Source organism: Felis catus, chromosome C1 (genome assembly GCF_018350175.1).
Source record: "Felis catus isolate Fca126 chromosome C1, F.catus_Fca126_mat1.0, whole genome shotgun sequence".
Classification (NCBI taxonomy): Eukaryota; Metazoa; Chordata; class Mammalia; order Carnivora; family Felidae; genus Felis; species Felis catus.
Genome location: NC_058375.1, coordinates 79808573 through 79822028, shown reverse-complemented (window position 1 = coordinate 79822028; position 13456 = coordinate 79808573). Strand labels below are relative to the sequence as shown.

At 43.3% G+C, this 13456-nt stretch overlaps 1 protein-coding gene and 1 long non-coding RNA gene across 6 annotated transcripts in view; one reads left to right on the top strand and one right to left on the bottom strand.

Annotated features, from left to right (window-relative positions):
* The window catches only part of ABCA4 (ATP binding cassette subfamily A member 4), a 132069-nt gene extending 127044 nt beyond the window's left edge, over positions 1-5025 (top strand). For all 3 annotated transcript variants that reach the window (XM_045036217.1, XM_019837464.3, XM_019837465.3), the window contains 2 exons: positions 315-401; positions 4601-5025. In XM_045036217.1, the coding sequence (XP_044892152.1) occupies positions 315-401; positions 4601-4606 (93 nt within the window). In that variant the 3' untranslated portion in view covers positions 4607-5025. The remainder of the gene's footprint in view (positions 1-314; positions 402-4600) is intronic.
* Positions 5026-5549: 524 nt separating this feature from the next.
* The window catches only part of LOC109502472, a 30073-nt gene continuing 22166 nt past the window's right edge, over positions 5550-13456 (bottom strand). For all 3 annotated transcript variants that reach the window (XR_006584557.1, XR_006584559.1, XR_006584558.1), the window contains one exon: positions 5550-5725. This is a non-coding gene — a long non-coding RNA (uncharacterized LOC109502472). The remainder of the gene's footprint in view (positions 5726-13456) is intronic.

The following is a 13456-nucleotide window of genomic DNA, read 5'->3' as shown; positions in this document are numbered from 1 at the left end:
GAAGAGATCAGACTCCTGCTTTTGTTTTTGTTTTTTTGTTTTCAGTTTCTTTAGAGGTTTAGGAGGATAGTTGCTAGCTGAGAATCTGCCCTGAGGCCTTTGAATCCTCCCTCAGGAATTCCTTTGGCTTAGCTCAGAATTCTAAGAAACCAGCCAGATCCTGGGCACTCCTGACTAGGCTACCTCTCCTGCGGAACATGGCTGCTCCAGCAGGGCTGTATATTAACTGGGAAAAGAGAAAGGAAGTGATGGGTGGCAGATACCATTCTTCTGGAAACATCTACCTACTCTTTCTCTCCTACTCTTGCTTCTAGGTATTTGTGAATTTTGCTAAACAGCACACTGAAATTCATGACCTCCCTTTGCACCCTCGAGCTGCTGGAGCAAGCCGACAAGCCAAGGTACTCCTGTCACTCTCTCCTAGTTCGCTGTTTGAGGCACATCCTCAGCTTGGGGACTGGTCCACTGGGCCTGAGGGACCCCAAGGCCCAGATACGCCTCCCACAGAGAACTCCACCCACACCACATCACCACATCCCTGCCACTCCCCACCAGTTCTGAGCTAAGGCCTGTTCAGTCAGTGGTTGTGTAGTTTCCTTTTGTAATCAGGGAGCCATCTGGATGGTGTGGGAGAGCGTTTTTGAAAAGAATTTTCCCGTATGTTTTTGCTTATAGTGAAAAAACTTGGATTTTGGAAATATGACGCAGGGAAAATAGAGAATATTTAAATGCTTGGGTTGTTGGGATACTTGACATTTATGTTTTTGGTCATATGTTTGAGTTTCAAAGGAAGGAAATTAATTGACACTCCATTTCAATGGTGGACATAGTTGGTTAGAGCAAAGATTGTCTGTTTTAGGAAGAGGGCTCTTTGTTCTTTATAAAAATGTCAAGGGGCCCCTGGCTGACTCAGTCAGTGGAGCATGCTACTCTTGACCTTGGGGTTGTGAGTTTGAGCTCTATGTTGGGTGTAGAGATTACTTAAAAAATAATTAATTTAAAAAATGTATCAAGATGGTGGAGGAAGAAGCAATAGAAGGTATGTCCTGGCCTGTGATAACCTTTGGGTTAGGTGCTTCCAGGAGCCTCTCCTGGCATGGTGATCCATGTAAGGAGCATGTCCACCTCATCCCAGTTGCCAGAAAGAGAGAGAGAGCAAAGTACTGCAGGAGGCACCAGGATCCAAGTGCCTTGGCTGAAGCCTGGGATTTTTTTTTTTTTTTAAGGAGGGTCCATGCCCAACATGGGGCATGAACTCAGGACCCTGAGATTGAGAGTCTTATGCTCTACTAACTGAGCCAGCCAGGCATCCCAAGCCTGGGATTTTAAAAGGACAAATTAATTCAGCCATTCTATCCAAACTTACCTGGAGAATAAAATCAAAGCAGTTTTACAATAAGTAAAGATGTGCAAAACCTTATTTCCTATAAAATTCTCATTCCTCCCACAGGCTTCTTAATTGCAAAAAACACACAAATCTTGCCATGGATTGAAACACTTCTTTTCAAGGCCATGGTTGCAATGAATTTTTCCCTTTGCTCTTGACCAGTAGAGATCTAATAGCTACTTGACAAGGTTAACCTTGCCCCCACCCCATCTCCCTAGAGGACCCAGAAAGGCCTAAATAAAGGCATCTGTCCAGGTAATGATAGTCCTGCTAATATTTTCTGGCCACTCTTCCTCATTTATAAATCTTATACTTGATGTTTACACCTGTAGAAAATTATTCTTTGAACGCCATTTCCAGTTATGAATATCTTTTATAACTTAAAATACATCACTGGGCAGCAAAAGTATTTCTTAGAACTGGCAATGGTCTCCCCACCACCACCCAGTATACTTTCTCTTAAAGGGCTAAAACCAGGTCATCCCTAGGCCAGGTAGGGGCCGCTGATTGTCTGTGATCTGCAGCATTTAATTCCAAAATTGTCCCTCTTCTTGGATGTGACCATTTTTCTATTTTGTCTGCCACATTTTAGTATACAAATATTAGAAAACCTACTGCAACACATTTATTAAATTGGCACATTTTTATAATAAATTTGTGACTTAAACCCTAAGTCTGACTTAATGATATATTACCTTTATAAAGGTTTGCAAAAATCCTCTTGTATAACATTGTATGTAAATAAATGTCACGAAACCAATAGTAACTACATTCTTGTTTACATTGTACTACTTTAAAATAATTTCCCTTAATGTCTCTTACAAACAAGAAAAAGGTCATGTCTCTCAATAAGTTCTAGTAAACATTCACCACTTGCCTCCAAACAAATGTGAGAGCACAGACTGACGAAATTCAGCAGGCTGGTGGCTTCCCAGCCCCAGTTTGTGAGCAAGGACCACACCAACATTTCATTATCTTCAGAGCAGTGTGACTACTTATCAAGGATGCGTTGAGTTCTTAAAGTACTCAGTACTGGAAAGTATCTTTTGGGATGAGGTTTATAGAGGGTCACAATCTGTTTTATGGAAACAAGTAAGGGTCAAGATTTTGATAGAAAACTAGTAGATAGATGATCAGTCAACCACGGTTTAAAATTGAGTGACCATCACATGTGTTTCCAGAATCAGGAACAACTCAGACGAGTTCCTGACCCTTATTCTTTTTTTTTTTTTTTTTGGTATGCAATTTTTTTTAACTGAAATGTAATTGACATACAATATTACTTTCAGGTATACAACATAAAATGTTGTAAAACTGTAATGATTTGGCAATTATATTCATTACAAATGCTCATGATAGTCACCATACTACATTGTTACAATATTATTGACTATATTCCCTATGCCATACTTTTCATCCCCATGACTTAATTATAACTGGAAGTTTGTATGTCTTTATCATCTTTACCTATTTTATCCATGCCCCTCACCCCTCCCCCTGGCAACCGCCAGTTTATTCTCTGTATTTATGAGTGTTTCTGACTTATTTGTTTTGATTTTTAGATTACACATATAAGTGAAATCACATGGTATCTGTCTTTCTGTCTTATTTCAGTTAGCATCATAGCCTCTAGGTCCATCCATGTTGTCATGAATGGCAAGATTTCATTCTTTCATGGCTGAATTATATTGCATTGTGTGTGTGTGTGTGTGTGTGTGTGTGTGTGTGTGTGTGTGTGCGTGCGTGAGTGACATCTTTTTCTTTAGTTTTTTTATTTGAGTATAGTTGACACACAATGTTATGTTTCAGGTATACAACATAATAATTCAACTAATGCTATGCTTACCACAATATACCACATCTTTATCCATTCATCTCTCAGTGGACACTTGGGCTGCTTCCATATGTTGGCTATTGTAAATAATGCTGCAATAAACAGAGGAGCGCATGTATCCTTGTGAGTTAGTGTTTTTGTTTTCTTTGGGTAAATACCCAGAAGTGGAATTACTGGATCATATGGTATTTCTGTTTTCCATGGTGTTTTCCATAGTGGCTGCACCAATTTATATTCCCACCAACAGTGCATGAGGGTTTCCTTTTCTCCACATCCTCACCAACACTTGTTATTTCTTATCTTTTCGATACTAGCCATTTTGACTAGGATAAGGTGACATCTCATTGTGGTTTTGATTTGTATTTCCCTGATGTTGAGTGATGTTGAGCATCTTTTCGTATGTCTGATGGTCATTTGTATGCCTTCTTTGGAAAAATGTCTTTTCAGGTCCTCTGGCCATTTTTTAATTGGATTTTTTTTTCTGGTGGTGAGTCTGATCCTTAATCTTACACATTGTTAAAGAGTTTCCATGTATAACTCATATCCTTATCAATTAGTTTCTGAAGTATTGTCAACCTTGACTGGGATCTTTGCCCTACCTCAAAGCATGTTTTTAGCCCTTAATACTAGATTAATCATCTTCTTAAGAGGATGTGTGATTTTTAAACCAGAGAATTGATAAACCACATTTTGTCCAGATTTAGGTAGGCCTACATCCAACCCCCTGCTTACTGACACTCCCACCCACCCCCCATAACTGGTATAGGAGTTCAACCTGTACCTTCTAACCAGACACCATGTCTCTGCAGTTAAAAAGGTGTCCAGTTCTCTAGGAGCTGGACGTAATGCCTGACTTTGATTTGGAGCCTGCTATCCTAACCCCAGCATCAATTTCTCCCACCTTTCCATGCCCCTGTCAGATTTTCATGCTTCCCAGGAGCCACCTCTGTAGGAACTACACAAAGGGAATTCTGTACCTCATGAATTACCTAAGTTATGATTCTTGGTTTTCAAGACAAGAAGAGCATGGTAACGTTTTTAGGCTAAAAACAAACCAAAAGATACCATGACAGCCTTTGGAAACTGCACAGAGGGTGTAGCTTCCCTCTAAGAGGTAAACATGTGCACACATATGGCATGAGTCTTTGTAATGTCTACACTGTAGAGCCAGAGGGACCTGAGGGGTCATCTGGTCCAACCTTTTCGCAGACAAGGAAACAAGCATGGTCCGTACGTTGGTGATCTGACAGAACCACTGTCCTCAGCGGAGCTTCCTTCAGCAATTGATTGACAGATGTTTAACTTTTAAAGTCTAAAAGCCAATGTGCCATCTCTTCAAAAATCCAGGATGACAAGAGTCCATCTGACCTCCTCCACAGGTCTGATCTCCACACCACTCATTCGCTATGGCTGGAAAGAAACCGCGGGCAGCTGGAAATGCGGGAGCCTTTGCCATGTGGTCATCTGACCAGACCAGCTCAGCAGCAGAAACAAACACATGCAGGCCAGGCAGTGGACTCCAAAGCGGACTCTTTCAGAGAGAAACCAAGACTGACTTGCTCACCTGGAACACCTGACGGTAAAACCGACCCGGGCAAACAAATGTGAAACCCTTTTCATCCAGCCAGCAGAAGTAGAACCCCAGCCTACCCTCCTAGTGGCACTGACTGGATATCACTCTCGTTTTCAATGGATCTGCTTCTCTGTGTGTGTGTGTGTGTGTGTGTGTGTGTGTGTGTGTGTGTGTGTGTGTGATGGTTTTTAAGGAGAAAATAAAGTGCAAACGTGCTTATCACAGACTGAATTCACTCGTCTCCCTGGTGTGCGTCATCTGGTATTTAGACCTCCTTTGTGCCTGCGTAGCTTCCTGTCGCTGTGTGAGCTTCTGTGAGAGTTGTCCCAGAAGTGCTAGTCACGGCAGGATTCTGCAACGCTGGGGTGGAAGTGAATGGACTGGTCTTGAGGTTCCACGGCAAGTCTGCTTTAGAGGGTTTGAGGAAAACACCCAGCTGGTAATGCATGTAAACATTATCCATCGTCAGCTGGGTATTACCTGAATCTAGGTTTCCTGTCTGCTTGCCCAGCTTATTGAGTGCCTACCTCATAGGTGTAATTAGGACAGGAGACAAAGAGGCAAGGGCAGGTGAGAGTGGATCCTCGGTTGGATATGAGATCCAGTATGTCTACGTCACTGTTTAAAGATGTCGATGCCTCATTCATACAGTGCTGTGCCATTTCCACAGTGCTGACGTGTGCATCTTCTGCAGGGATGTTAGGGGGTAGTGGTTCACAGGACATCTGATTGCTCACAGAAAAGCTCAGGAGGAATCAGAACATAATCGTTTTTAATCCAAACCATTTTAAGAGACTTGTGGATGAGGAGAGCAAACGGTGCCTTGCCAAGGCGGTCTTCTCTATATGGTCCACAGACAGGCTTCCTAGTTCAAGCACTTTCTGAAGCAGGGCTGCTCCACACACATAACACTTCAGTGTAATCCAAAGTCCTGGGGTGAGGGAGGAAAGCAGGAGAGAGATGCTGAGACTCAGTAGCTCTTCCCGAGAAGGGCAAGTGGAGGAAAGTGAACATGAGGCGGTGACCTTTTTTCCCTCGGCGGGACTCCTATGCTTCCCCAGAGGCAGAAAGCAGAGGGCTTACACAGCTTTAAATCCTGCACAGTTACTGGCCCACCGCTTTACCCATTATAGATGTTTATCAGGAAACTACAGATTTACAAAACCACTCTGGTAGCCTCATAACTTAATCTAGTTTTGACTTTTTTCTTAATCTACCAATGACCCAAACCATAAAACCATTTTAACTAGAATTAAAATAGTTTGGGAAAGCCCAGAGCATGCTGTTGATACTTACCACATGCCCTTGCATTCTGTCTGGTTTTGTCATCTAAGTCAGCAACTACCATATCACAAAGGAGACTAAGGTGTGGGGAGAGGAGCATAATCACTCATTTGTGCTGGGTCGTGATGGTTTGGGGAAGGAGTCCAGGACTGGGAAGAGTCAGATATGGGAGGAAATCCCACCCTGCCTGGGGGAGGGAAGCTCAGTTTAGCTGCCCATCTCAACTACACCTGAGCTCTCCACTGGAAATGTCTGTCTTTTCTGTCGTTTTCCCCAGCTCCTGACACACAAAAAACACTCAATAATTAACTTGCCAAACTAAACATTATAAAAACCCAGCAAGGAAAGATATGCAGAAAAGAAATAGGTCCAAGAAAATGATACCTCTGAAAGCTAAAGACAGCAGCAAAGTGCAGGTAGACCAACAGGGATGCCATGCTTTTTTAAAAAATACCAATTACAAAACACACGCAGGGGGAAAAAAATCCAGGAGGAACAGGCATGTTTACGCTTCGTTTGGGTTTGAAGAGGATTCCTGTTGGAAGAGTGGCTCAAATATCCTGAGAACATATTACTCTATTAAAAGGTCTCCCAATCTGATTTAATAAGATTTACAAAGAAGAGGTAGAGAAAATGGAGAGTCAGTTCAGAAAAAAGACCACTCAGGAGATATTCCAGGAATGTGACTTGTTGCCAGATCTTCTCAGGTTCCAGTTCTCTGGGGGAGCTGAAGATTTTGGAATAATAGAGAATCCAAAAAGAATCTTTTACTCTGAGTAAAACAAAACAAAACAAAACTCCTAGAAAACTTTACTTTTGCCTGCTATTATGGCTCTCCTAAAGAGACAGTAAAGGGAAAGTGAGGCAGACAACAAGCTTTGGGCTTGGAAGAAAGATACCCTGTGACACCCTGGGTACTTGCCCCGGGGCCAACAAGGACGCAGTTCTGTAACACCAGTCCTGCAAACTTTATGGAGAAAGGAAGATTATCCCTAGAAATACGGCAGCATGACCTTGGTGGGACAGCTGTTTCAAGCACCAGAAAGACTTAGCCCACTAAGCCCAAGCTATGTGGGGTTTGGTTTCCTCAATGTGATAATTCAGTGCCTCAAGCAGATCCCAAGATTAATCATTTGTGACTCCTGATGTTCACAGGGTAGAATTGCTACCGCATATTGTCCAAGGTGGTTGTCAAGTTAAGAAAAGCTTAGGTGCTAGAAGTTTCAGATTCATAGAACAGCCTTGTAGAACTACAAAATACCTCAGTGTTCAAAAACTAAGGCCTTAACGAACTGTTTTGTTTTGCACCATTTTATTGGAAAAGGAAACCATTTCCCAAAAAGATTAAATTACTTGGCTGGCCATGCAGCCTTCCCTGTGGGTCCCACTCTGGTCTTCCTCCAGTTATTTCATGCCTCTGTCCAAGGAGGCATCAGGCCCAGAACTCTGGAATTCCCTTCCCAAATGTTCTAAAGTCTGCTTGTAGGGCCTGCTTGGGCCTCTTTCCTGGATTAAAGGTGGTCTTCAATCATGCAGACTCATGTCTACACGTGGCACGTGAGGCCCCTTGGGAAAGCAGGAGAGGGAGGTGAGCCATGGGGCAGCTGGCTCTGCATCAATGTAGTCCAACATGGAGCTCCGTGGAAACCAAGAAGTCAGAATTGGAACTTCTGTCATCATGAAGGTCATTATGGAGCAGTTTGCTAGCTTAATTTATATTCTTTTTTTTTCAATATATGAAATTTATTGTCAAATTGGTTTCCATATAGCACCCAGTGCTCATCCCAAAAGGTGCCCTCCTCAATACCCATCACCCACCCTCCCCTCCCTCCCCCCCCCCCCCCCAATCAACCCTCAGTTTGTTCTCAGTTTTTAAGAGTCTCTTATGCTTTGGCTCTCTCCCACTCTAACCTCTTTTTTTTTTTCTTCCCCTCCCCATGGGTTTCTGTTAAGTTTCTCAGGATCCACATAAGAGTGAAAACATATGGTATCTGTATTTCTCTGTATGGTTTACTTCACTTAGCATCACACTCTCCAGTTCCATCCACGTTGCTACAAAGGGCCATATTTCATTCTTTCTCATTGTCACGTAGTACTCCATTGTGTATATAAACCACAATTTGTTTATCCATTCATCAGTTGATGGACATTTAGGCTCTTTCCATAATTTGGCTATTGTTGAGAGTGCTGCTATAAACATTGGGGTACAAGTACCCCTATGCCTCAGTACTCCTGTATCCCTTGGGTAAATTCCTAGCAGTGCTATTGCTGAGTCATAATTTATATTCTTGAAGAATTGAGACATATATTACATGAGAACTCCCAAAAGGTACTCTCCTCAGAGCCTTTCCCAAAACTCACCATGATACACTCAGCTTTCTGGGCAGGTGCCTGATATTAAGGTTCAGATGTATATGTCTTGTGGGACTTGACCTAAACTAGTCATCCTCTTGATCTTGTACATTCATAACTTCCATAAGGAACCACAGCTTACTATTACCAAATCCCATAGTCTTCGGTCATGGTGAGTTTCAGGAAGCACATTTCATCTACAAAGCACAGCACGGGTAGCACCTGGCCAGACAGCATTCCGGCACGCGGTGTGGCAGTGCTGCTAGTTTCGTTTTCCACCGTAGCTTGGCAATCTCTTTGATCTTGAACGATACTAACTGCTGCCAGAGAAGCAAAGGAGTAAGAGAGAAGAGGAAAGAAACTGAAGGCAGAAGAAGAGGAACAGAAAAAATTCCAGTGTTCCATTTTTCTGGTTATTAAGCAGAAAAGAAGACATAGCCTCTGTCTTCATGGTGTTAACATCCTCACACAGGGGTCAGCCCACTTTCTGAAAAATATTAAACATTTTCAGCTTTGCAGGTCAGACAGTCTCTGGTTGAAACACTCAATTTGGCCACTGTAGCACGGAAGCAGCTGTGGACAGTATTTAATGGAATGGGTGAGGCTGGATTTGGCTCACAGGCCATACTGTGCCCACCCTGTTCCAGTGAGTAAGCAGAGTTAGTATTAGAGGGACAGCAAAAGCAGCTCCGGGTGCCTTTTAGGGACTCCCAAACCACTTGTTGCCTTTCCCGTTATACAGTGGGGACTTTCACTCCAAATGAGCAAGGATAATTCTTAGGATGGAGAATGAGGACGATTTTCAAGCTCAGAAGCTATCATTTTAGATCTCCAATCTTGATTGATGGCTCCAAAACAGAAGATGATCCTTATCAATAACAACCGACAGCAACCAGCCTACAGGAAGGTGTCACCGAGCTTGGCTTTTTGCCTGCTTCACATCCACCAGGTCTCATGCAACAGGATATCTTATGGGCGTAAGCATCAATTCTTGGCCTAAAGCAGCGTCTAAGGGCCCAGCTCCAAATATCCATGTTCCTTCCCTCAGCTAACCAAGAAGCTCTATAGAAACAAAGTAGCACAGTCAGTAGATTAATGTTTAAATATGGGCTCTTGGGCAAAAATGTCAGGGAAGAACTAGGAAGTCTGCATTTATTTTTAGTCCTCTATTTGGACAGAGTTTCCCTTTTTTGGAGTAACCAGTGATATTTACCACTATAAAGACATAAGCCTTGAATTTACAGAATGCTGAGCCATTATAAGCAACTTTGTACGTTTTTAAAATTTTTAATTATCATCCATCTCTGAGATTCTGAACTCTTCTCCCCCTAAGGCTCAACATCTCAGAGTCACCCTCCTCCTCGATCTCCTCCTCCTCCTTCCAGCTTCCAGCATCACTAGGTCATTCTCAGCTGTCCCTCTTATTTTGCTTTTATCATTTCCCTTTCTCCACTACCTTTACTGCTTTTTGCCTGGGTGATGTTCCAGCTTCTAACTGTCTTCTCCCATCCATCGATACCATACTCTGCTTCCCAAAATTAAGCTCTTGAATTCTGTTCAGTAATCATTACTGAGCAGCTGTTTTGAAATAGGCACTGTGCTAATTACGATGAAACAAGAATAAAGCTCTAACATCACCCCGGTGGGGAAGCTGTCCCAGAAACAGATCAGGTCAATGCAGTAGGAAGAGAGTGCTATAGACCAAATGTTTATGTCCCCTCAAAATTCATATGGTGAAATCTAACCCCCAATGTGCTGGTACTTGGAGGTGGTGGGGCCTTTAGGGGGTCCTTAGGTCATGAAGGTAGAACCCTTGTGAATGGGATTAGTCCCATCCTAGAGAGCTCCCCAGCCATTCTGTCATACACAGTTACAGGGAAAAAACAGCCATCTGTGAATCAGGAAGTGGATCTTCATCAGATGCCCAATCTTCCAGCATCTTGATCTTAGACTTCTAGCCTCCAAAACTGTGAGAAAGAAATTTCTGCTGTTTATAAGCTACCCAGCCTACAGTATTCTATTGTAGCAGTCTGAACAGACTGAGATAGAAGGAAGAGGAAAAGAGAAGGAGAGAGAGAGAGAGAGAGAGAGAGAGAGAGAGAGAGAGAGAGAGAGAATATAAATGAATGACCTATAGGAGCCCAGAGGAAGCCCACTCAATCCCGACAAGCAGGAAGTAGGAGGGAATAGAGAAGTCTTCCCAAAAAGATCATGCACCTACTCAAGTTTCCAGTGATTCTCATAAATCTCAGAATAAGGTACAAAACCCTCAACTTGGCATTAATAGCCTTTCATTTGTCCCCAATTTACCCTTCCAGTTTTAATCCTTGTCAGTCCCCATTATATATGTATAATCCAGCCAAACCAAATCCCTAAAAGGCCTTCATTTTCTTATCTCCCTGTTTTTAATCATTCTCCTCCCCCCTAGTATCCAGATATAAAGAACTATTAAGATTCAAAAAGATAAGACAAACAGCCCTAGAGAACAATGAGCAAGGAATATAAATAGGCACTTCATAGAAGAGGAAACTCATATTGTCACTAAACATATGAAAAGATGCTCAGTCTCACTAGTAATCAAGGAAATGGAAATCCAAATAATAGGATACTACTTAACACCTATCAAGTTGGCAAAAATTAGGAAGTCAAATAATACTGTCTTAAGTCAGCTTGGGCTGCTATAAGTACCATAGACCGGGTGGCTTATGACCAACAGAGATGTACTTCTCATAGTTCTAGAGGCTGGAAGTCAGGGCACCAACATGGTCAGGCTCTGGTGAGAGCCCTTTTCTGGGTTGCACATTGCTGATTTTTGTTGTATCCTCACATGCAGAAGGAGAGCAATCTAGCTTTCTAGCCTCTTATAAAGGCACACAGCCCATGGATAAGGGCTCTACCCTCATGACCTAATTACTTCCCAAAGACCCCCACCTCCTAATACCATCACATTGGAGACTAGATTTCAATACATGAATTTCAGGGGGTACAAACATTCAGTCCATAAAAGCTATCAAACCTGGGGCAAAGTCACGGGGTTGTGGGAACTCTCACTACTGATGGGAGCATATGATGGTTGTCCTCAAGGCCACCCCTACGTTCAGAGACTGGCTAGGAGGACTTGCATATAGTTGTAGTCATGGCTAAGATTTATTACAATGCAATATAGTGTCTGTCTTCTTCTTCCACAATAACAGAGTAATGGCTCGGTGTGTGATTGCCCAGGTAGGGACTGCGTTCCTTACACTTGTAGCAAGGGGTAGTGTTGTCACTGAGTTCACTCTGGCAGAATGAAGTGGAAGTGATAATGTGCACCATTGGAACTGGAGTGCACTTCCCTGCTCTCTTCTCCAATCTAATATCTGGACTTGGTTTTGTGGTAACCCAGCTTCAACCATGGAAATGACCTCAAGGACTTGGGATGGCAGAACTACAAGATAGAAGGACTATGGGTTCCTGAGTAGGGAGGGGGGGGTGGGGAGCAGGGGCTGGGAGGGGGCAGAGCTGCCCAACAATGCAGCACATACCTCCTAGACTATGAGGTGGCCCAAAAACGTTTGCATCTTGCTTACAGCAGCCTAGATTGGTTGACTTAAGTGATGTGATAGAAATATCATTTTTGACTCACCCAACAACCAAAAACGAGCCATTCTAGACTGAAGCCAAGAAGCCAATGCTGTAACAGGCCCCTAGGCCCTGTGCACTGGCAACAACGGGCCCTGGGTCAGCTAACAAGGAGCTTGCCTTGAAGGAAAGTAAACTGGGCTCCCCATCCCACGTGGGGAAGCATACACACTCCCTCCGAAGAAACTCAGGCAGCTGCGTAGGGTGTTAAAGCTTCTCAACAGAGCAAGCCTGGAAACCCCTGCTTAGATGTACAAATGTCCTCAGGAGAACCCAGAATACTTCCTGCAAGCCTGGGGCCGGCTGCCAGCTCAGCAGCCGGCTCCACACTAATCATTGGGAACTCTTTCTCTAGGAAGATGCAGTAAGCAACATCACTGGACCCAAAAACCAGCTGGGCTGGTGTTGGATAGACCAGGGAGAGAGAGTGTTTATCAAGCAGGATTGAATCTCCATAAAATTGTCTGGTTCCGAGCAAGGCTACTAGCAGCTCCCAAGCCATGTGAATCCCAATTCCAACTGGCTACTCACCAGATAACACTCAGGGATCAAAGATCAGTTGTTACATAACATAGACATGGCCCACAGCAGGGGTGCACGTGCGCGCGCGCGCGCACACACACACACACACACACACACACACTTTTATTAGCAACAGACCTTGGCTTTGATAACTACATTCTACCCCATTTGCTCAGGAGTGTGTTTTTATTTTTAATAACTCCAAATAATGAATGCCTATTTTTGATGTTCTATAAAAAAAAAAAAATAGGCCAGCTATCTGAAGGCGCTAAGGCAGAAGGAAACTAGGGTATCTGACCCTGGACCTTGCAAAAAGGAGTGTGGAATTTGCCAACGGATGTAGCTATGAAGATATTTTCAATAATTAGCATTTTCAACAATTTTCAGCCTGTCTCTGAGAAACAGCCTGGACTCTTCATTAGAGACAATAAAAAGATTTAAGGAACTTGCCCAAGGCCAGAGGGAGACTCCATGTCGGAGCCAGAATTAGGCTCAAGTCTTAATGGCCCCCATCGGTCTTCAGCCAACGCTCACACCTTCCAGTCTTTTAATTAAAAAGAAGAGCAGAGAGAGGCACCTGGGTGGTTCAGTCAGTTAAGCATTTGGCTTCGGCTCAGGTCATGATCTTGCAGGTTCGTGGGTTTCAACCCCGCATCAGGCTCTGTGCTGACAGCTAAGAGCCTGGAGCATGCTTTGGATTCTGTGTCTCCCTCTCTCTCTGTCCCTCACCTGCTCGCTCTTTCTCTCTCTCTCTCTCTCTCTCTCTCTCTCTCTCTCAAAAATAAATAAAAATTAAAAAAAAATTTAAAGAAAAAAAAAAAAGAGAAACAGATGGGTATCAAGGAAAGGCCAAAACTGCATGTATGTGCTTGCCAGACCCTCT